General features: G+C 43.5%; 2 protein-coding genes across 2 annotated transcripts; both read right to left on the reverse strand.

The window, feature by feature from the left end:
- Positions 1-285: 285 nt before the first annotated feature.
- On the reverse strand, positions 286-11,346 carry ncstn (nicastrin). Its single transcript, XM_029454149.1, is given in 18 exon segments — positions 286-1,461; positions 2,203-2,415; positions 2,761-2,924; positions 3,028-3,115; positions 3,307-3,405; positions 4,379-4,481; positions 4,591-4,760; positions 5,185-5,262; positions 5,568-5,672; positions 5,779-5,931; positions 6,167-6,279; positions 6,829-6,973; positions 7,752-7,897; positions 8,729-8,822; positions 8,824-8,851; positions 9,616-9,739; positions 10,180-10,281; positions 11,196-11,346. Coding segments are annotated over 18 exon segments (2,106 nt in total). The 5' UTR covers positions 11,254-11,346; the 3' UTR covers positions 286-1,338.
- A 336-nt stretch (positions 11,347-11,682) lies between these two features.
- On the reverse strand, positions 11,683-24,422 carry copa (COPI coat complex subunit alpha). The gene is made up of 30 exons (XM_029453809.1): positions 24,205-24,422; positions 23,703-23,816; positions 23,528-23,601; positions 23,182-23,262; positions 22,964-23,040; positions 22,627-22,736; positions 20,895-21,004; positions 19,106-19,205; positions 18,435-18,653; positions 18,180-18,330; positions 18,002-18,068; positions 17,794-17,869; positions 17,463-17,545; positions 17,124-17,349; positions 16,778-16,916; positions 16,323-16,485; positions 16,048-16,194; positions 15,756-15,945; positions 15,546-15,641; positions 15,167-15,255; positions 14,904-15,027; positions 14,561-14,650; positions 14,352-14,452; positions 13,986-14,132; positions 13,754-13,894; positions 13,409-13,591; positions 13,166-13,276; positions 12,732-12,893; positions 12,432-12,626; positions 11,683-12,074 (listed from the first exon to the last, which is right to left on the reverse strand). Exons 1-30 carry the CDS (start codon positions 24,242-24,244, stop codon positions 12,015-12,017), a joined length of 3,666 nt encoding a protein of 1,221 aa, XP_029309669.1. The 5' UTR covers positions 24,245-24,422; the 3' UTR covers positions 11,683-12,014.
- Positions 24,423-24,977: the final 555 nt, after the last annotated feature.

A 24,977-nucleotide genomic window follows, 5' to 3' on the forward strand; every position in this document is an offset into this window, starting at 1 on the left:
TATATATATAGTATTGTTTTAAAAGCTCCTCCTTTACAAACTGCAACATTAAAGTGATGAACACATTAATGCATCAATAATTATAATTTATTTATACTACATATATTATTCTGAAATGGTCCGTTGTGCAGAATGAATATTTTTACTTCTGGTACGTTAAGTACATTTTGAAAGCAGGAATTGAACTTGTAACAGTCCGCACACACTTCATTTAGAACAGGAAGCTATTTAGGCTAAAACATCAATTAAATTCCTCCATTCTGTTGACAATGAAAGAAAGAAAAGTGGAAAAGAAGCAATGTTTATTTCTTCATCAAGGCATCACAATTGGTCATTGATTCCAGCCATTACATTACAACTAAATTAAAACATTCTCGTGTGTTGACATAATTTTTCGGAAGTTATCATTAAAAGAAACCTTGTTAAAAAGGTACGAACCAAAAAGAGTGCACAGCCAGAGTACCAGCGCATCTCACACGTCAAGATCTTCTGACTGGATTTGACGTTTTGTTTTGGCAGCTGATCGATATGTAATAAAGTGTGTCAGCCATGCCGGACTCCTCGGGAAATTCTTCTTCTCCACACAAATATCACAATATGTGAAATTGCAGCGAGTCTACAACTACATACGTGTGTAGTTATACGAGTACTGGGACTCTGCAATATAAATATCTAGGATTGTTGTCGACATCCCAGAACCGAAAACTCATCAAAATACTTCACCACACATTTCCAGATTTCACAAAACCTTAAATTTAACTACTTGTTCACTGACTCAAAGTGGTTTCTTCTTATTAGAACTGATTGATAAGTTAACTATATTGACAGAAGACAGCTCCAGTATTGCACATACCATCGCCATCCTCACACAAAGTTCAGACACACACACACACACACTCATAATTGTCCCTACACACTCAGTCACATTTACATATTCACAATCAGACACATGCTCAAAATAATGCTCGATGTTTAGTGCCTATCCCAGGACAAAGTAAACAAAACATTCTTTGACAGTAAAAAGGGAAAACAAAAAAGCAAAAGAAATATAAACATCTTTTCCACTGACAGGGCCCGCCCAGCGTCTTCTGACCCTGATGAGTCCAGATCCATCCAGGCCAATCCAGTCCGGTCCAGTGCTCATGTCACGCCTCACCTCAGTGAGTCCAGAAACATGGAGTAGTCGTCGTCAAAAAAAAAAAAACCTCTGCTGCTGCGTCTAACCTCTCTGTGTACCTACTTGTGGTGTGTTTTAAAGAAAAGATGTCCATGTCCGGTTGGGATAGAAGTAGAAATAGTAGTGGTCGTGGTCGTGGGCCAGCATCGCCTCAGTCTGGATCAGTAGGTGGCGTTGGCGGGCTCCCTCCCCGAGCTGAAGAGTATGTCGGCCTTCGAGCTCATGATGTACGTCAGCAACAGGGATGTTATCAGCACGCCGACACCCACGCCGAGCGTCACCATCTGGAGGAGGCAAAGGAACACTTAGCTCTCGGAAAACGGACATGGAGGAGTTAAAAAAGGACCAAGCAGCCCAGAATTGTTAGAAATATTGATACGTTATCACATGACCCATGTTTAACATGATTAACGCCTCACATTACACGTACTCCTTTCATCCCTTGTTGGAATATTAGTGCAGCTTTAAAGTCACTATGTGTAGAATCCTAACCTTGGCGCCCCCCAGTGGACGTCTCAGAGATTACAAGGAGACGTGCAACAACGATATGAACAGGCCGAAAACAAATGCACCAGTTTCCATGAAGACACATGGCGTCATTTGAAAGACGCCATCACTGGATATGTCACGAGAAACGAAACGTCGGTAGCTCGTCGATGCCAAAATACTGAAAACGTGACGGAACTCGTTTTTCTACAGTTAGCAAGTCGACTTCTGGATTTCTGGAATCGTGACATCCGTAGCTATAACTACATACCAGTCCTACACACTGCGCCTTTAAATAACAACCTGACAGACAACAGCGGTGCAGAGCTTTGTTTCATTTCAGTATGATGTGAAAGTCAACGTGCAGAGACTTGAACCTCGTTCAAGACGAGTGATCCGTCGATCCGTCAGCTTTGTTTCTGTTCACAGTGTTCCTGTAATGCTGTTGCTCTGGACACGCTACTTACACTGACTGCTCTGCGTTCACAAACAGTAATGTGGGGAAAGGGAACAACACACATTTCAAAGGGGAAGTTTACCTCTAGTTCATGACTGGCCACCAGGAATATGCGTCCTTTGATGGACTTCCACCGGGACTCTGTCCACGTCGAGTAATCTTTGGAGGTGTACTCCTGCAGGTCGAAGGCCGGGGACAGCGCTTTGGAGAGACGCACCGTGGAGCGCACGCAGTAACCCTCCCTCTTCGTGCTGTTGGGAGGCGCGGCGCCTTGAACCCACATGTAGAAGTAGAACTGAGGGAGGCAACGGGGGAAATAAATATATTATTATGCATTACAGTCCTAATGTACATTTATTACACATTTATCCAGTATGTTGTTGTTGTTGTGACATGCTGCTTCACTTCGGTTTAAAAGACCGTAAATTGAATATTTGTTAACATTTTTCTCTGTTCTGACTTTTTAACACACTAATGAATAATCGATGAATCAGCTATTTTGTTTTTGATAAAATAAATGATTAATCTATAATAAAAACATCTCGTGTCCGTCTTTCCTTTACGTTCTTGACCTTTAGTTTGTCTCAGATGAAATAACCAATGTGATTTAATAAAAGGAGGACTGCTCTATAGGTCTCACATGTTTTGTGTCCACGTCCTTCTCGTCCTCTCTCTGGTTCTTGCAGTTGTCCTGAGTGACGTTAACGGTGCTGCCGGTCAGATTAGCCAGCAGGTGCTGGACCAGAAGGGTCGGCTCGCTGGGCTGTTGGGCCACACCGACGTAGAAGTTTGTGGGTCGGTCAGCTGAGAGACGGAAGAAATCAAGTTTCAAAATAAAACATATTCAGGATAAGCAGTGTCTATAATTTAGAAAAGGATTATCTTGTATCCCATAATCCCAATTTACCCAGGTGGGTCATGAGGTCAGTGGGGATTAGTTGCTGGAACCAGGAGTTATTTGAGCGGACAAGGAAACCGTACAGCAGCCGGGTCACCTGAGGGACAGAACAGTTAGAGTCACCGGTAAGAAATCTTTTTGTCTTTTAAATTCATAATGCAAATGATTTAAAAACAGAATGTGCTGTAACAAAGTACATCAGTACTCTACAGGTGGAGAAAGATAAACAGGAGATGTGACATTGTAGATGAGATGTCTGGAAAGGTTTAAACACAAATGAAATCTTACTATTTGAGGGTCTGCTTTGATGCTGCTCATCTGCGCTCCTTCTCCTCCCGCCTGGCTGTACAGAGCTCGGGCAACCATGGTGGCCACCTCCGTCAGAGCCTGAAGGACGCATCAGGAGAGGAAATATTTATCAGTTGCCTCCCAACAAAATCTGTGTGAAAGTGCTCAACAGTAAAGATTTAATAGTAGCATTGTGAGAGACAGATTAAATATTGCCAGACAAGTTTTGACTTGTCCGATATGAACCGAGTGCGACGTGAAAGACTTATAACGACACTGACTATCTGCTGCTCACAAACACAGAAAACATCCATTTAAAAAGGTAGAATATGGAACAGTTCTGCATTCAAATGCATTTTGTTGAGTTCTGTACTTATATCAGAGAAATCTGCTGTTTCAAATCAAGGTTAATGTTAAGGTCGTTTCATGTTTTTTCTTCGCAATGGTGACTATCCCCTGTGCACATACGTCAGCGTTGTGGTCGTCTGCCAGAAGCATGAATGCACTTTATCCAGTTTTAAGCCACGCTTTTTACGATCTTGGGAGTTAACTAAATATATATATATAAAAATATATATATATATATATATATAAAAATATATATATATATATATATATATATATATATATATATAAAAATATATATATAAATATATATATATATATATAAATATAAATATATATATATATATATAAATATAAATATATATAAATATAAATATATATATATATATATTATATATATATATATATATATATATATATATATATATATATATATATATATATATATATATATATATATATATATATAAATATATATATATTATATATATATATATATATATATATATATATATAAGACCGAGAAAATGACATATTGTGCGTTTAAAGCAAGTTTTATAGATACATTAAAATGAATGAGATTTCTGAGAATGTAGAACAACAACATGTTCAATTACATCTAAAATACAAACAGAGGTGCACCAACCACCAGATGTACGGGGGTTCATGTCGTGGACTGGCTAAGTTAAGAGCACATGTGGTGAACATTGGTGATTAATAGCAATACCTTAGCCGTGTCAGTGACAAACTCCAGCTGCTCCTCTGGCGTCAGGTTTGGTGGGTAAGAGATGTTCAGGTAATCTGCATTATCGAACATACTCTCATAGAAGCTGCACGCAGAGCAGAACGCTTCATTAACAAAACATGCAAACTGCTCCGGGCAACACATATCCCAAGATTATAATCAAACGTAATAGCGAGTAATGATAGTGAATCAACCTGTTGGTGAAAGCAGAGCGGTGATCCTCGATAACAATACCGGGGATTTGCCGAGCTCGCAGGAAACGCTGGAAGGACGAAGGAGGAAGCGGCTGAGAGAAGTTCGGCTCCTCCACCGAGACGCTTAAACCGGTCGCAGCCGACTGCAAGTTAGTGATGAGCTTCCTCACCTGAAACCCAACGTGGAAGGGAATGTTACACACTGTGATACACACACACACACACACACTCACTGTGATACACACACTGTGATATACACACACAGTGATATACACACACACGCTGTGATACACACACACACACACACACACACTGTGATACACACACACTGTGATACACACACACACAGTGATACACACACACAGTGATATACACACACAGTGATATACACACACACACACAGTGATATACACACACACACACACACACAGTGATACAAACACACACTTTGATATACACACACACTGTGCTACACACACACTGATCACTCTTAAGCCCTACGCTCTTTAAGGGTACATTTATACACGTTCTGCTTTAACACGCTGCGTCTCCTGAGGGCACGCGTCCGGCGGTGGAGCCGTGAGAAGAACTAACCTCTTCGTTGACGCTGCTGTTCTTCCGGGACACAGGGTCCGAGTGAAGCCACAGTTTGGAGTCAGCACGAAGTCCCACCTGTGGTGAACAAATGCAACATACTGATACAGTGAACACACGCACACACACACACACACACACACACACACACACACACACACACACACACACACACTACTTCTTATGTCACTAAAGTAATACAAAATATTATCCTGTAAAAAATAAGTAATGTATAAAAGATATAATTATTTCATAAATCAACATTTTGTCCATAATTTACAGATTTAAAATGTATTAATGATACAATTACACAAAATACTTGATTGTTGCGCAGGTAGACGCACGCAGCACACAGAAGGCTACTGTTGGTCTACGATACACACCTGTCCGACCTCCAGCACCGAGTGAACATTGTTCAGGTCCACAGCAAAGTGATTGTTCTCCATATCGTACACCATCCTGGAGCTGCCGATGTAGTCGAACGTTTCCTGGAGGCAAAAACAGTCAATATTCATTTGGCTTCAAGGCGACAACATCAAGTGTGGGATGTTCGTCAAGCACGAAGGTGCACACAGTGGTGCGGGAAGGACTGACCCCCTGGAAGAAGGTGTAGAGGATGGTGCGTGTGGGCGGGGCCTCCTGGGTGGCATTTCGCAGAGCGTGAGCGGCCGCCAGCAGAGTGACGAACCCGGAGACTCCGCTCTCCGCCCCTGGAGCAACGTCGAAGAAAAAAGAGCGGCTGTCCAACTGCGGAGGAGAGAAGAGAGGAGATCCATCAAGGACACGTCGTATCCAGGTCAGTGGTGCAACCGTTTTAAAATCACAGCATCACTGAGACTGTGAGGAAACGCAGCCCAGATGTGTAGAGGAGGCTGCAACTCACATATTGTTTACAACGCTTCATGAACTCGCATGCTAATAACTAACACATGTTGTGCTGTAGTGTAACATTAGTGTAGACGGACTCCTTCCTGCCACTCACCCTGGACGCTGCGATGATCACACTCTCCCCAATCTTGTGGCCCTTGGCTGTGTTGTTGAGCAGCTTGGTGGAGGACCAAACATTATAGTCACCCAATGGGTCACAAACCATCTCTGAAGGGAGACACGGAACAAGGAACGATACAGACTTAGGTTAGAACTGGTCAAATAACAGTAGAATTATTGATTATTTCATTGTATTTAAATACATTTTCTCCCTGACAATATATATATATATATATATATATATATATATATATATATATATATATATATATATATATATATATATATATATATATATTAAAAATGTATATATGTTTTATATATGGTAAAAAAATATATATATATAAATATAAACAATATACATAAATATATATATATATATATATATATATATATATATATATACACACACAATATATATTGTGGTTTTATTTAATTTAGGATATTCACTTTCTTTATTCACATTCTAATTTCAATGTCTGAATATTTTTTAAACATTAGAAGTTCATTGCTCTTTCAAAGGGTATAATATAACTATATTAGTGGCATTAAATGGTCTTAAAACAACAATAATATTGTTTGTCACAATTACTTCTGGGAATATATAAATGTAATGGTGACAGGCGTACCTGTTGTGTATTAGTGTTTTGTGAATACCTGGGCTGATGCTGAACTTGATGTCATTTCTCCTCATGCAGGTCGCCGTGTCGGTGACGGCGGACATGTGGGAGTAGAGCTGCATGGCACACAGCGGGTACTGAGGAGTGCTGCCATTCACAGCGCGGTTATTGTCCATGTAACACTGCGAAAGGTGAAAAGCAGAAACACAATAAACCTCTTCGTGTTCGGGTTTGTTGTTTTCGCAGACGCAGAAACCACAACGACATTATGGAAGCAAATCTCAAATAGTTTTCAAGCCTTAGAACAAGTTGCTTGTCTGGTGCTGCTGCTCAGGGGCACAGTGGCAGGTTTGGACACAGTAAGACTCTAACTATCATGTCTGGGACTAAATGTTTCACTTTGACATCTAAGGATCAAACCTCAAACCTCAAACCCTCGTCTACCCTGCCATCTGATCCGAGACACGGAGCAACCACACAATTTTAATAAACTCATGAAGCGTAAACATGAATTCAGCCTCCGGACAAAGTCATTCAAATGTATCAGAAAACACAAAGTCGAGACACACAGTCCTTCACAGAGCAACACAAAGACAAAGTTCCCCATCATCAGTGAGCTGAAGCTGAAAGTTAAGACAGAAGCTCAGCAGCTCAGCAGCGTTAGCCCGCAGGGGAGGAGGAATCAGATGCACCACAAGCAGATATTCAAAACCTAAAGGAATATTGATCTGTCTGCTTTTGTCACATACAAAACGTGGAAAAGCAGCTACAAGATTTGTGGCTTCTGAGAAACATGCTAATGTCAACCACGACAAGTTCAGAGTAGACTCTTTTATAACTGTACACAAGCAACTGGAAAACAATTCGACGGCCATTTAGTGACAACAAAGTGATTAACAGAGAAAATATCAGATTTTGCCGCAAATCCCCCCCCCCCCCCCACGATCCCCGTCTGATTACCTTCCGTATGACCCGAGTGTCTTTGTTCTCTTTCATAGAGAAGATGGGGAAATCGAACTCCTCGTAGGACAAACCGTTTCCTAAAGGGTTCCACACGGTCACGTTACAATGAGCCAACTCCGGATCGTAGTGCTCTGAATACACGCCTGAGGGAAACACATACAATGTAGTCAGCACCATGAAGCATGAAGCATGAAGCATGAAGCATGAAGCATGAAGCATGAAGCATGAAGCATGAAGCGTGCGCTGCATGAGCAGATTTCTGTAAATACATTGAAACTGAAACTGTTGTTGGTGTCTAGCTTCCTGATTTCTACACGTATGCATCGAGAAGTATTTAAGATGAGAAACACTAGTGTCTGTCACAAAGCAACACAAACAGGGCTCAACATCAAACAAACATTTTCACACACGCGTGTAAGAGTGGATTAAAACTGTCAGAACTACAGTTGACAAGAGCAGCGCTACAGCTCGGGTTAAAGTGCTTATTTTAATTTGATCATGGCGGTGATCGCAGAGGGAATGAAATGTTTTTTCCAGACCAGGGCGACTTTGCAGCTTGTCATTTTGTAATTGTGGAAAACAACCTTCCAGAACCAGCGGCTCCTCTCACGTCCCATCTCTCGTTACATCCGCTGACTGATATTTAACGTTGGAAAATAACAAAACATTTAGCTTTATGAAAACACTGGACGACGGCCTTTTGCATCGTCTGTCTGAAGCTATTCTCGCGCAGCTAATTAAAAAAAAGTAACTCTGGTCACACACGCACCCTTGACTTTATGTCTCAGAACATACGAAATAAAAAAGCGACGAGAAATCAAATCTGTGTTGTCAGGTCACACATGTTGCAGAAAGTGTTCACAGAGCACGAACACTGAACACACTGCAGCATGTCATTTCATGCGCCGTGCCCTCTGAGGATCAGAAAACTACAATTAATTTCTGCAAGTCTCAGCAGGCAAACCCTCACTCACCCGTGTTCTCGTTGGGACAGGTGGTGTGTGGAGAGAAGCCCTCGGAGGGGTTTGTGCGTGGCACTATAACAGCAACGCCGGCCACCCTGCTGGAAGCCGTTCTTCAACTTCATCATGATGGATCTGACAGACAGACGGCACGGGGCAGGAGAAAACGATACGGGTAGAAATTCAGGTCAGACATGGGATTAAAATGTAGTTCAAGTTTCTTTCCTCAGGGTTAGACAGGTGGAATTTGACAAATGTATTGTACAGTACATTTCTGTGACAATGTAATAACTCCTCCCCCAGCTGCTACTGTAAATAGATTTGTTATTTAACAACCAATACTTATTTTCACTATTATTTAATCTTTATTAATTCTCAAATGGGGCTACTCGTACACATGGGGGTACTTTGGAAATGGAAATGTTCATTTAGAATATATCAGTTATGAATAGTTGCTAAATAATACTCAATAAGTTCAATAAAATCTTTTAAATGGCATTTCGATAAACCACATTACATTCAATATAATGCAATCGTTAACTGCCCTAAACTGGCAACTGCAGCAACAAACGCAATCACGTTGGCGTTTACGTTTGTTCAGCGTGACTGGGAAGCCAGGTTTGGTGTTGAATGACAGACAAATATCATGAAAATAGATGAGTGGGTGAACCGTAGCGGCAGCTGGAAAGACGGAGAAAGAAGTGAAAAAGAAGCTCATGTTTCTCACTTAATTTCAATTTACAATGGCGTCTTGGTGTTGCGTGATGACACAAAGTTGGTTTTCCGTGGATTTAGTGTTGGATTCTAAACATTTGAAATGTGATTAACGAAGCCCGGCACTTACTCCCATTAGGAACTACTGTGGATACTTCTCCTGCAGGGGGAGACGGGTTATGTACCTGGTAAAGAGCGGAGACTCCAGGATGACCAGATAAGGAGGATTGGGACCAGTGCGCACGACCCAGTCCACGTTTTCCTCCGACTCGAGCACATGGAGCACGCCCACATTACCTGACAAATGGGCTGAAATCCAAAAGAGGAGATTCAACAGCTGTGCTAGATACAAATGTCCTTATAGTTTATCTAATTGATGTGTGAAACGTTTTGACACAACACAGACAAGCGGCTGCTGGGCCTTTCTCTTCAGTATAACAGTACACTCGATCTCACAGCTTTTAAAACAGATATTTACCTGTGTGCTTTTATCTTTTTCTTGAATTAATTTCTGTCCCACAAAGCCACATCATTGATTTGTTTCAAAATGTGAACTGCCTGGAGCAACCACACAGAAATTATTTGAAAAACACATTTTAGTAGACTGTGTGGTAAGCATGAGGACACACACACTCTACAGTTAAGTGCTAACAGTAACACGTATATTTACTTGTCTTGAGTGTCACTGATGTATGTTGTATTCACATGACAAGTACTTAGCATCACTTTAAATCTATTGCTTTACTCACACTGGCAGCCTATTTGATGTGTTGCATTGAGCAGCCTCACACACGGGACAGTGTAATTGAGATGCACATAAATCTTCTTTTCCACTGAATTACAGCCGACACCTGCAAGGAATAAAAAACACTTTAACAACTGCACAAGGAGAGCACTATAACATTAGGGCATAGGTTTCAGCAAGACTGCATTATAAAGAAAGAACATTTCTGTCACAGATGAGTGGGTTTTAATTGATCAGAGAAGCAGATCCCTTTACTATAAATATTATACTTTGTATACTATGGGTCAGTGCTAATTTGTGTGCTCTTTTCATAACTTTAATCTATAAGGCCAACATGCATTTTTCAATACACTTTTCCAGCGTTATTCACCTGTTGGTCCTTCAGCCTTCACCACTAATTACTGCACTCAGAGGAACAGCAGTAAAGGTAATGTAAAATGAAAAAACTATTAAATTGAAACATAGTGGTGGATCATCTGTATGCCGAATTTACCAGGGCACCCTGGAGATTAAAACATAACCTTATTTGTTGCTTCACCTGCTTTCTGCGTTTCGTGACAACCAAATCAAAATTAAACAACGATATGTTTTATGTACTTTGGAATGACGTTAGCATTTAATCCCTCTAGCTCTAGGCAGCTGCAGCCGGGGCATCACGAGCAGTCACGCTGATGCTGGGTCGCCCATACCAAGAGGGCAGACCCAATCTATGACTGTCTTAAAGAAAAGTCGTCGAAAATACTTAAATAGATTCAGGCTCATGATTGTTTCTGAAGTTCCAGTTAATATAAATGGCTCAAGAATCAACCCAACACCAAACTCCATTGTAAAACTTGTATAAACACCCGGCAATGGAGATTTAAGCCAAACGGCTGCTTTTGCTAACGATGACTAGCCTAGCATCCGGCTAGCTCCGAGCACAAAGAAGTACATCAAGCTAACCGCCTGATACAGAATCAAACTCCGCTCATCAACAGATACGTCGACATTAAAACCAAGCAGTGTCAGAATACAACTTACCTATGAAAAACCAACAAACTAGCAAATTAACTATCCATTTGTTCGACAGCAAATCCATCTTCCTGGTTAGAAAAGCAGAAGAACACAACAGTAGGTGTTGACATGGAAAGCGTCCGGGTTCCGCTGTTTGGTTCCGTTCCCTTGAAAGGAGACGGACTCATTCAAAATGGCAGCTCTAGATCCCGGCAGCGGGATTAATAAATGTTTTATGTATTTTATTAAACGTTATCTTCAGAGCAGGTGAAAACATACGTTCACGTAAAAAACGAATACATTTTTTTCCAAATCAAAACTCTTAATTTAAGACACTAATGCCAAACCAGGAGTGTTTATTTCCCTTGTGACTCCTGTCCTGTTGTGCACTTTGGATATTACTTAACCACTTCCATATAGCCTACCATAAAACACTTACCTTTTTATAGCATTGATAACAAAGCTGTGACCACATAACCACCTCAAAAGCAAACAAACCATACAAACACATTTCTGTTGATGAACAGGCCTTTTTATTTATTCTTTCCCAGATACACAGCAATGCTGCTCATTTTGTATTTATTCATCTTTTACAAGTCAGAAAAGAGACAACAGTTACAGCCCTAATAAAGCCACAGCACAAAGATGCAGCGCCAACAAGAAATAGATTTTTAGCAGAATAGGCGATGCATGGAATAAGATAGTTAAAAGGATTTAACAGGTTTAACAACAATGTGAGCAAACGTATATATCTCCGCTTTCATTTTCCATGTCAATAATTGTACTTTTTCTACAGAGTAAGTGTGGATGTCTTTCTTCTCCTCGTCTGGTCTACTCCACCTCCTCTTAGCGGAACTGAAGTGGACTCACACGCAGACCGATCACATCCTTACCGATCTCAGTCGCCTAGAAAATAAAGTGAAATTAAAGGTTACAGGTAAATAATGAAGACAATAACGCACCTAATGTCCGTTTATTCTTCTATTCTATTCTATTCTATTCAGTAGAGACACAGACATACAACCACCAGGAAGCCCCTCACTAATCCTTCTGATAACACATCTGTTAATACTACTTTAATGCATCAATTTTCTTCATTATTTAATTTTCTTACTCCCATATGCAGAGAAATTAGTGTCAACACTTGTAACAAGTGTGTTTCAGTTAGATTTGGTTAAAGGCATAATATAAATGCAATCTATAATTTGAAGAGCTTTTCAGGTTGACTGGAGTTGTACATGGCCGTCGCGAGTCCCGACCTACCTGTGTGACCCTGCAGATCTGGCCTTTGTACGTGGGGCAGTAGCAGGCTCCAGACAGAGGGCACTTCTCAACAGGACGTCCGCGGTACAGAGGGACGAAAGACGCAGCGCACAGGTCGAATGGATTGTGGGGGTCGTAGTTCAACTGGTGGGCGTCTGTGAGGGTCTTCTCACAGGCTGCCAAAATCTTGCGGGTCTGAATGGTGGGGAGAATTTTAACAAGATGGTAAAAGATGAGAAACGTGATAACTAATGTCAACAAGAATCCCACTAAATGAAGCTATGATGTCGCACAACCGACCTGCTGTGCAACATCTGGCTTCGGCCCCAGCTCGAGCAGGCGGCGAGCAAAGCTGGCAGCTGTCTTGAAGTTACGCAGTTTGAAGAAGAGGTTCAGAGCTGTACGCAACACCAGCACCATGTGGACTGGCTGGAGATTACAGTGGGTGAAATAAGCCGCCATCTGTAGGTAAAACAGAACACAAGAACATTAGGCTAAAGGAATGAAACAGAAGCATCACTTTGTAGACGATGGTCAGTCTACAACAACCGCTTTGACATTCGTAATCAAGGGGACTTCAGAGTCAGAGCAACTTTATTATCAAACATGTGGGAGATTCATGAGGATTCCAGACATGAAGGCGCCATAAAGCACATTTCATATTCTTGTTCTTTCCCCGGCGCTGGTTGCTGCTGCGACTGAAGGGAGGACATCAGCGAGCTCCAGATATTTACCTCACACAGCCTCTTCTGCTGATCCAAAGTGTCTTTAGGCAATTTCTTCCTCTCCGTCTCCATGGTCAAACCCACAATGTACTCTCTGCAGATAGTGATCAGCTGCTGAGCCTGAAACACAGATCACAAATATATTCAGGTATCTATGCTAAACAAGCAGCCTGTTTGCAGGACACATTGCAGTAATTCATACTGCATTTGGAGTTTAAACTGATCGCAATTCACAGCAGGTTTGGTGCTCACCTCTGCAATCTCCTGCTTGTTGTCCACCACCAGCAGAGGCACAGAGAGCAGGATGACTCTGAAGCGCTCAACACCTTCCTCAAAGCGCCCGGACGTAGTCAGCTGGTAGCACTGCTGCAGGCGGGCGATGAGGTCGGAGAGGCGCAGGCCCACAGCAGGCAGTCCTTGCTTTAAGCCGCAGTCCTAAAAGAAAACCAGATTTGTTTATTTGCATATTTACATTCACTAAAATAACAGGAAAAGGTGTAATAAAGAATGTATGTTGTTATTTTAAATAAATGGAAAGTGAATCCACACCTAGAGGAACATACATTCTTACTAAGAGAGGACAAAGATCAGCTGTACCTTCCAGTTCCTCTGAGGATGGCCACGCAGGCAGGGCAGGGAAGGCAGCCCCAGGTAACAGGTGCGGCCTCTGGACAGCGTCTGCATGAACAGCGGCTTGTAGGGCTCGAAGCTCACAACCCCGACCTGATCGTGGAGCAACTGTGGTACGGAAGCAGAGCAGTAAATTAACACTACAACACAATTGATGCTCTAATTTTCCACACAGAGTTAATACAAATGGTGTACATACTCTCATGGCAGTTTCGTAGGAGCCAGCCAGGATGTGGTCCACTGGCAGCTGGGAGTTGTTGCACCACATCTGTGTGGGACTCATGCCTTTGGTCGGTGGGACAAAGAAGCCGTCTTCTGCTCCTCCACCTGCACCAGCCGGTATGTCCTGATGGTTGGGAGACGCACATTGTAATAAGACATTTAAACATTCACCATCGTTAGGGCGAGAAGGTGAAGTAGGAGAACAGGTAACGCTGACACTATATGGGCCGGTCACTTCCACTAAATGTTTAATAGACTTCACGTGAAATCATCATTGTTCTCGTCTCTAGTGTTAGCCCTGTTTTAGTGGTGGTGGGATTTGCAAGGATGTAGCTGCTCTCACCAGCTCTGGAGGAAGGTCCAGGTCTTCCTCCACCTCCCAGCCTCCTCCCTCCTCCTTCGCCCCTTCTTCCCCTAATCCATCCTGGGCATCCATGAAGCCATCTGAGTGACAGGGAAAGGACGAGGAGAGATAAACATTAATTCATACACAACAATGCAGACACTGTAAGGTCAGGTAGAGAATGTTCTTTAACGTTACGCTGAATGTACCTTCATCCAGCTGAAGCTCAGCGTCGTCTCCCCAGCCCTCGCCTCCGGGGGCTTCCATGTCCACGTCGGCAGCCATCTGACCTGCCTTCCCTACAACAGACACACACTGTTCTCACTCTGGCATCTGCCACAAGTTTCCACAACTTATACAAGTGATGTGTGTGTGACAATAATAATGAACACTATACACACTAACATCACACAACAGTCCCTGCAGAAGTTAAAAACAGTACACACATCTCTGGCACAAGACTTTCCTTCAGGATAAATAAAGTTATTATATATTTTGTGATCAGATACAATATGTATACTGTATGTGCATCTGTCAAGACTGATGACTCACCCTTGGCTGAAATGGCTCCCTCAAAGAAGCCCTTTGATACAGTGAGCAGAGGCCAGTTGGTGTCCAGAGGGTTGATGGGTGGAGAAGGCTGCAGCAGCTGTGCATCGGGATCAACCTCCGGCACCTACAAGACACAACATCCATCATTATCTCTCATCAGAATTATGGATTTGTGCTACAATGAAGTGAGGGCACGGCTTCTGTTTCAGACTGCGTGTTCAGGTCGTGTTTATGAAGGTACAGAGAATGTTTTCTCAACACACCGTCTCCTTTTCTAGGTCAAAGGTCTCCTTCAGCGCCTCAGCCTCTTCATCCAGCCCATGAGTGGCTGCAGTCAGGTAAGCCAGGGACTCTGGAAACACAGACAGTTACACATGTTGGCGTCTTGCTCCTTTGTCAACAATGTACACAACAACACTGCTTCATGGTATGGTGCAAACTAAGATGATTAAACCTTAATTGCTCTTCAAATTAAATACATAACAAAAGAGGTTTGTTCTCATTGCACACGCTGGGTCATGCCACTGCAACATACAGGCACTGCAGTCATTTCTAAACAAAGAGGTGGACAACAGGGCTGCTCATGTGTGCAGGTAACAGCTTGATAAATATGAATGAGCGTGTGAATGTAACGTAACTCACTCTGTCCACAGTTCTTCAGGATGCGGACCCTCTCACTGACGTCTCCCAGGTAGAGCGCTGCCTGGTAGTGACCGCTCATGTCCTTCCTTATCTCAGCTACAAACAAGGAGTATTAGATATAAGTTCACTGACATGCAAGACACACAAACCTCCAACCAAACCACCACATCTTTGTTCATTAAAGGATCTTTCACAGTCTCCATCTCTCACCGATCTTCATCATCTTGCGCAGCTTGGTCAGGTTACCGGTGATGAGGTAGAGGAAGGTGAGCTTGTCGAAGTTCTTGGTCCTCTGGTAGCACATTTCCACGACCTGGTGGTGACCCTGCAGCAGTGCAGCTTCACCCAGACGCTCCCAGCAGCTGCGCTCATCCAGGGCCTTGGCTGCCTCCAGAGCCACCTGGATGTATGAGAAACAGAAATGTTACATTTTGACTAAATCAAACAATACAGCAGATATCAAATGTTCCCTAACTATACAGTTTGTCCAGCAGCCGCTCACCTCGATGTTTCCACACTCCAGAGCCAGACTAAAGCGCGTCTTCTCATCTTTGACAAAGTGCAGCGCCACCTCAGGGTAACCCTTCTTCTGCAGGTAGGCAATGATGGACTGGCCCACCAGCTTAGCATTACGCACCATGTGGAGCACCTGCAGGGACGACGATAAGAGGAATGTTTATCAACTTTAGATTAGAGACGCTACACTGTTGCACAAAGAAGCAGGCACACTATACTCCGATAAATCCTTCACAAAGACAATGAGCACCACAGACCCACCTCATCATATTTGCGGTTGACCAGAGCCAGTTTGAAGCGGTACTCTGTGGGGTCAATGGTGAGGACGCGCGGCCTGCACTCCCTGTCCAGGCAGTAAACACTGTTTCCTCTCACACGGGTCACGTAGATGGGCAGATCCAGGGTTCTGATGATGCCATGGTCACTGCAGGAGGAGCACAATGAGAAAGGACCACGTTTCAGAAAACACCCTGTAAAACCTTTAAATGTAATGTTGCAGGAGACACAACAGAAAACTGCTGATAACTAATACACTATTACATTCTTTTGAATCTGTTCTAACATGTTGAGATTCACAAATCTGTCTGGTACTTGTTGACTTAATTCCAGTACTTACGCCGCAAGATCTTATGTTGCTTTACATATTTAGTTTGCTGGTAAAAGTTTAACCAACAGGTGGAGTTGTAAGGATCTGCTTGTGTTAAATGAACACATACCCAGAGGTGAGGGCGTATTTGATGTGGTTGGAGGTGGTGTAGATGAAGACTCCACTCTCGTCCCAGGCTCCACTCTTCACTCGGATGTTCTCGTGAATGTTGCACAGACTCTCCAGCTTACGGTTGCAGATCATGATGGCTGAGGGAGCAAAACTATTTAGACTTAGAGGAGATTTGCCGTCTGGAGTTACACAAATATGTCTGTTCAAATCAAATGAGTGTCAACAGCGTCCAGACAGGACTCATGTCTCTGATGTTTCAGAGCCTCAGCTCGAGCAGCACAAAGTTCAGAGGACACAATAAGATCTTGTGACTCCTTGTCTGTACATCCATCTCATCTACCCACCGTGTTTCGCCAGCAGAGCCACGTGGCTGGTGTCGGCACTCCACACCACGTACTTGACCTTGGCGATCTTCACCGTGGCCAGAGAGCGTTTCTGCTGCACGTCGAACAGCGTGACGCCATCGGCATCGCGCAGCAGCAACGAGCCCGTCCCGGCGTAGAAGATCTCCTCGCAGCTCGGCACCTGAACTTTCTTCACAATTTCATTCTTCAGGTTCTTAATCAGAAGCTTAAAATAAAAAAGAGGACGGAGATGTTATTAGAAGTGCACAATTAAATCCTCGTCAAGATATTACTCCGTTCTTTGTCAAAACTGTTTTCTACACCTGCAAACGGACTTACAGAGTGCATACGGTCCAGGACGGCAAATCTGTTCCTGGCCACCCAGACTGCAGTCAGACCAGAGGACCTCTTCCCCTCCGGCGCTGAGAAACAGACAGACTCTGTTACTTTTGACAACATCGTAAAGTATATTTCAACACTTTAGGGTGTGACAAACCACCAAGCAGTGGAAATGTGGCATTAAAGTAACGGCAATGATACAGCAGCAAGGAAGCCGTGACATTTAACTACATATAATCACTCTGAAAAGGAAATGAATGTCAAGCACTTTGCCGTTTACAAAGCCAAGCGTGAGGAAAAACAGTAAAACTTTAACGAGTTCTTTCTTTACCATCGGGGTTTTGAGAGTCGCTCTCTTTGGGAATGGAGTAAAGGTCGTAGGTGCTGTTCTCCAGGTTGGTTGCCCTCTGCAGGAGGAAAAGAGTATTACATAACACATATGGAAAACAATTAGTTTAAGTGACTGTATATACCAGTGTGTGTGTGTGTGTGTGTGTGTGTGTGAGTGTGTGTGTGTGTTTGGATTGGGAGATACTTACAGTGCAGAGCAGGACAGCGTTCTCAGCAGGGTTGTAAGACATGCTGAACACTGGGAACTTCGAGCCACTAGGACATGGAAATACATAAAACCACATGTTGCACTCACTCCAAATACTTAATGTAGTACAACGAAAGCCTGAAGTCGGGGTGGATTGAGAATCAGTAAAGATGACCTACCTGCGGAGCTGCATGACAGCAGTGTCCTTGCTGCTGTTGAAGTCCAGCTGGCGGAGGAATCGGTCCTTCACGTAGTACAGCATGTTGCCGTGCACAGCGTATGCCGGGCGCTCGCGCTCCAGCTTGAACACGATCATGCCACTGTCATGACCTGAAGGACGCACGGACCGTCTTTCAGTGTCTCGCATATACAAAGTGAGGCTCCTTTTAGACCTCGTTAAATGTGTACAGATGCAGATCAGTGTCACCACCTACCAGCAGCAAACAGGTTGAGGTTCGGGTGAGCCCCCAGCACCCAGAAGCGATCGTGGTCCCGCCGGAAGGTCTGCACTCCGGTCCTCTTGGACATATCCCACACCCGGATGCTCTTGTCCTCAGAGTTGGACAGGATGAGCTCCTGGCGCGGGTGGAAGACGGCACAGGACACGTTGTTGTAGTGACCGCGGCACGTATCCAGTTCCCAGGCCTTGGACTCTGGACCGTGGGAGAAGAGGGAGCACAGAAGAGGGTGGGAAACAAAAAGACCAAAGAAATGTAAACACTGGGTACGAGTTAAATCGACATGTTTAGAATATACAGTGCATTTATACTGCAGTCACAAGAGGGGGTAATAAATAAACACAAGTATGTACAGTTCTTCAAAATGCAGTGAGGATGGAAACAAATGACTAAATAAATAAACTCAGCAGTCCTTATAATGTAGATGCTATAAAATACAAACTCAAGTACTGAGAAGCAGAAGAATGATGCTGTGATGAAGACGTAGATGCATTTAAACATTATGCGTTGTTGTAACTGATGTGAAATAGAATAGACCCGAGCTTTTATGTTTTAATGCGAGTGACAGAATAAATGAACACAAGCTTCAGCGACACTGAGCAGCAGCTTGTTGATGAACGTTAACTAGTGGCGTCTGAGACTCTCACCGTTCATCCTCCAGATCTTCACCTGCCTGTCGTCGGCTCCGGACACAATGAGCGGCATGGTGGGGTGGAAGGCAGCCCAGTTGACGCCGCGGTCGTGTCCCTGGACACAGAGACACAAAGTCAAGTCACACCAAAAATAAAATTAAACCAGACCGTGCCTGATTGTGTGTGTGGTGCTGTTGTGTGTGACCGTGCCTGGTTGTGTGTGCGACCGTGCCTGGTTGTGTGTGTGTGTGTGTGTGACCGTGCCTGGTTGTGTGTGTGTGTGTGTGTGACCGTGCCTGGTTGTGTGTGTGTGTGTGTGTGACCGTGCCTGGTTGTGTGTGTGACCGTGCCTGGTTGTGTGTGTGTGTGTGTGTGTGTGACCGTGCCTGGTTGTGTGTGTGTGACCGTGCCTGGTTGTGTGTGCGACCGTGCCTGGTTGTGTGTGCGACCGTGCCTGGTTGTGTGTGTGACTGTGCCTGGTTGTGTGTGTGACTGTGCCTGGTTGTGTGTGTGTGTGTGTGTGTGACCGTGCCTGGTTGTGTGTGTGTGTGTGTGTGACCGTGCCTGGTTTGTGTGTGTGTGTGTGTGTGACCGTGCCTGGTTGTGTGTGTGACCGTGCCTGGTTGTGTGTGTGTGTGTGTGTGTGACCGTGCCTGGTTGTGTGTGTGTGACCGTGCCTGGTTGTGTGGGTGTGTGACCGTGCCTGGTTGTGTGTGCGACCGTGCCTGGTTGTGTGTGTGTGTGTGTGTGACCGTGCCTGGTTGTGTGTGTGACCGTGCCTGGTTGTGTGTGTGCGACCGTGCCTGGTTGTGTGTGCGACCGTGCCTGGTTGTGTGTGTGACCGTGCCTGGTTGTGTGTGCGACCGTGCCTGGTTGTGTGTGTGTGTGTGTGTGTGACCGTGCCTGGTTGTGTGTGCGACCGTGCCTGGTTGTGTGTGCGACCGTGCCTGGTTGTGTGTGCGACCGTGCCTGGTTGTGTGTGCGACCGTGCCTGGTTGTGTGTGCGACCGTGCCTGGTTGTGTGTGTGTGACCGTGCCTGGTTGTGTGTGTGTGACCGTGCCTGGTTGTGTGTGTGACCGTGCCTGGTTGTGTGTGTGACCGTGCCTGGTTGTGTGTGTGTGACCGTGCCTGGTTGTGTGTGTGTGACCGTGCCTGGTTGTGTGTGTGTGACCGTGCCTGGTTGTGTGTGTGTGACCGTGCCTGGTTGTGTGTGTGACCGTGCCTGGTTGTGTGTGTGACCATGCCTGGTTGCGTGTGTGACCGTGCCTGGTTGTGTGTGTGACCGTGCCTGGTTGTGTGTGTGTGACCGTGCCTGGTTGTGTGCCTTTTTAATTTTCCTTTACTTTCATTGGCTGACACACGACTGGTATTGACTTTAAAACCCAACCCAGGTGACGTCATTTTATCACCAAAGGCTGAACATTTCTTGACCTTAAGAATGAATAAGTCAGGACTGAAACCCCCCAGCAGGACGTGATGTAATGCAGAGCGCTGCCTCGAGGTGCTACATTAAGACTAAAAACTCATTTACTTGGTATTTTCCATGAACAGAACTTTGAAGTCAGTGACGCTCCGGAAAGTCTCTTTACAATGCTAAGCTTGTTTCTCTTTACAGTGGAAAGGAAACAAAGTTATTTTTACACTAACGTAGCATCATTTTACCACCATGAGTTAATACTAGTGGATATTAAAATGTAGCGTCAGACAGGAGAGCGTTGCAGAAAGACCACTCATTGTTTTTAAATGTAAACACTCACCTGTCAAAGTTAAGGGTTGATTCACTCACACCACACACACGCTCACCTCAAGGACATGCTTGACAACGGCATCGGAGGCGCCGAACAAGTCAACACCAGAGATGCCGCGCACATCCGTCTCCACAGCGCCTGGAGACAGGTTCTTCTTCCTCAGACCTGGAACCAACATTCAGGGCAACGAAGGAGCCATATTTATGTTACACAAGGCACAGCCACAATACAGGGGAGGAAGAACAACATGGAAAACAAGGTACAAATGATTAAAATAATGAAATATGAAGCAATATCAGAGGAGAGGTAACAGAGGGGAATTATACAAGGAGGGAGATCTGTTGGACTACTGAACACACACACAGGGTGGAAACACGTCACCAATACAACCTCTGCTCTCTCATTCCCCGCAAACTTGAGTCTGGAAACAATCACGGCTGTGACAGTGAGGTTGTTCGGGTCAATGAATCACTTGCGTACAGAAAACAAATCACAATTGCTCATGATTTGAATTGGACAGCAGTGAAAGATACTGATTACCTCCCAGACTCAAATGAGATCAGGAATAAAAAGGATTGAGAAAGCACAGACTGCAGTCGTGAGTCCGGCCCATTCAAACAACGTGGTGAACAGATACTTCAACAGCACGGAGAGATGACACAGGGGGGGGGAAAGAGATGGAACTAGGAACCCATGTGCAGGTGTGGATGTTTCCAGGGAGAGCATGGGATAAGGTGGACACAGGGAGCGCGTGGACTTGGCTGATGAGGGTGGGATGGATGGGGCTTGGCGTTGTAAAGACGTGCTCTGATGGGGCGTTGGGTGTCAGGAAAATGAGGAGGTTTTTTTAATATTCTTAGATGCTCATGCACGTTTCTGCACAGATGTTTAAGTCCCATGCAGAGTTATTAGAATCTGACTCACATGTGTGGGTTAGGAATGAAGTTAATAACAACATGGTGACTTTCATATATTTCATTTTATATTTTGAGATGTTGAGCCAGTCGTGCAAAATGTCAGGCGAGAAGTCAGAACTGGGGAAGTTTAAGTTCAAACCAGTTAGTACGGTAGTTATGGCTGTTTTACTTGATGCATTTTATACCAATGGTATAACAACAGTATGGGAAGCAGTACGGAGAAAGTGAGCCTTACTTTCATGTTAAACTGGATGACGTGCACGTGAGTCAAACATGACATTCCTACGCCGTGCTATGACATCATATGATATTAGGCGCACATAAAAGCGGTATGTATAAATGCAATCATGCTCTGTGCGAGAAAATGTGAAAGAAATACATCCCAAGGACAGGAAACAGTTACAGATCCACATCTTATACATGGTCACATGTAAGAAAGTGATAGTAGATGAGTTAATGGTTTAGTTAGGGAAAAGAAACAGGAAGCAAGAAATACCATCAACACATATAGAGTTTAAGAGCATGCAGAGGAATCAGAAACACCTCCCATTTCCAATTGTCTTACAGCTCTGATCTGTAAACTGCTTCCTTCAGAACACTTATTTACAGTGCAGCATTTCATTTAGAAATACCACACTATAACTGTGTTCTGACAATACATCTATTCCCCTTTCTGTCTTTCCTGAAAGGAGGTGTTTCTGCAAACAGCCCATAGAGATCTGTCCTACAAGTAGGAGAGGAAGAAGAGGTGATACGGGACTTTCATTTATCCCGTTCCTGCTTCTTCCTCGTCCTTCATACCACTCTGCCCTCCCACCCCTTCCTCCACCCAGACCGCTGTGCTCTGGTCAGCCGTCCCCAGGCCCTCACCGGAAATATCCCACACTCGCACGGTCTGATCCAGACTGGCTGACACCACCAGGTCCTCCGCTGGGTGGAACTGGGCGCACATCACATAGTGATTATGGCCGGTCAGCACACTGTGGATGAGGAGGAAAAGAGGAATATATATAGAAATATTAGATCCCAGGTCATCTTAACATTAACAGGGTAATAACAATGATCATTATAATGCTTTCCCTGAAATGTTGTTAAACAGAGGTTGGGTGATTTGTGAAACCAAAGTAAATGCCCAATATCTCAATCTTTTGTACAACTAAGCAAATAACTTTTTGAATTGTGTTTCTCAGTTTAAAAAAGTTCTTACCAGACGCAGGTCCTGGACTGCCAGTTCCAGATGCGAATAGTCTGGTCATCTGAGGCGCTCAGAATCCAGGGGTAGTCCTGCGGAAGAGGAAATGGTTTAATTCATTCCATATTTACTTTTTTTGCATGGACAACAATATACAGAGTCTTTGTCACGCTGTATCTTGAAATATGTTATATAATGGATAGGAAGCAGATGTCAGTGGCAGAACGACTCACATGGTGGAAGAAGGTGGTTCTGATGTAGTCGAGGTGTCCAAGGAGAGTGAAGAGGCAGCGTCTCAGTTTGTAGTTCCACACCTGGTTAAAATAGGAATATTTACTCACCATATACATGTTTAGTGTATGGATTTATTCTAATTATTATATGGAGTATCAATACAATAGATGTTTTAATATGCAAGACATAACAGCTTCATACAGCAGACATCACATCTATGACACCTTAAACATCTGCTGAGATATAGAAATCAAGCTACATAAGCATACTACAAACTGTATGGTGCAGAACCTGTCCCCTCTATAACATTTGTGTGGCAACATGCCAGTGCTGAAGCAGTCTCACCTTGATTTTGTAGTCATCTCCTCCAGACACAAACAGAGGCTGCTGTTTGTGGAAATCAATTCCTCTGACGGGGCCTGTGGGTAAAGACACATCAATTACATCACACATCTATCAAGGAACAGTGTGGAAGATAAAACAATAGTAATATACGACATCAGCCACATCACTGCCTTACCATCATGCTCGTCAAACTTGTCAATCAGTGTGCACATCCGATAGTCCCACAGCTGGATGACTCCGTTGTGCAAACTTGCAAGAACCCATGGCCTCTTGGGATGGAAACTCAGGCCTGAAATGTAAAACAGCTGATCAACCAACTCATAATGCCAGTAAACCCATACCATTAAACTCCAGCCGATGAGGAGTCAGCTTACTAACTGTTATATATCAGCAAGGAAATCATGTCAAGTGGTCAAGTTTAGCGAATTACTGTCATTTAGTTACGATAGCTAACGTTAGATAGCAAAAGAAACATCCAGGTAGTGTCCGTTCAACATCACTACATTTGAACACAAGACGTGACATAAATGATTCAAAGTTGGAATTTGAGATACATTAACAAAATAAAAGAAGCAATTGAATCATTTACAGACATCATTTTAAAAGGATAAACAACTGAGCAGGAAAACGTCAGCTAACGTTAGCTTCTAAGCTAACTGCAGCTGACAAACTCTTACCTTTGACACGGGCCGACTTCGTTTCAAATTTGGTTAACATCGTCCCTTGACAACAATACAAGTCACAATGTTAATGATGTGGTCAAATATAACTCCCCACGAATAATAAAAACAACTCTAATATTCCAAACAGGTGAACTCAGGCGGCCTGATCGCCTTCGCCCAATTAGCCGATTCTCCTTTTTCCTGACACGTAGCCCGTTTTGTCTTCCGGTTGTGTGAACAATAAAGTTGTGAAGTGAGAATTTGACGCAGAAAGCTCCACGGCGGCGGAAGATAGATATACAGCACGTAGAACTAAACTGACCGGAGCCCTGGTGACTATATTATCATAACTAATCTAAATAGTATATTTCTACAGTCTATGTATTTACGATATAGACTTTACACCTACAAGACTGTGGAGGACCAAAGCTCCTACTAGAATAAATAAATATATAAAAGCCTCAATTATCGAATAATAATAATTAATTAGAAAATAAATATACACAGAATATTTTTTTTTTTTTCATTTTCATGATTTATTCTTTTGTTTACATTTATTTTTTTGTGTCCCTATTTTTGCTTCTTTTTCTGTATTCCTTCACCAATATGTTAATGAGTCAAGACAACATATAGCTTGCAGAAAATGAAAGCTGTCTGTGGTGTTAAGAAAATACAAACTAGGGAGATCTTGTGTTCGGTAGTGTGTGTGAGTGAGTGTTTGACATAAAATGGAAATATTCAAGTGCAAGTATTCCAGAATTGCACAACACCTGAATAAATGTACTTGT

Source organism: Cottoperca gobio, chromosome 17 (genome assembly GCF_900634415.1).
Source record: "Cottoperca gobio chromosome 17, fCotGob3.1, whole genome shotgun sequence".
Classification (NCBI taxonomy): domain Eukaryota; kingdom Metazoa; phylum Chordata; class Actinopteri; order Perciformes; family Bovichtidae; genus Cottoperca; species Cottoperca gobio.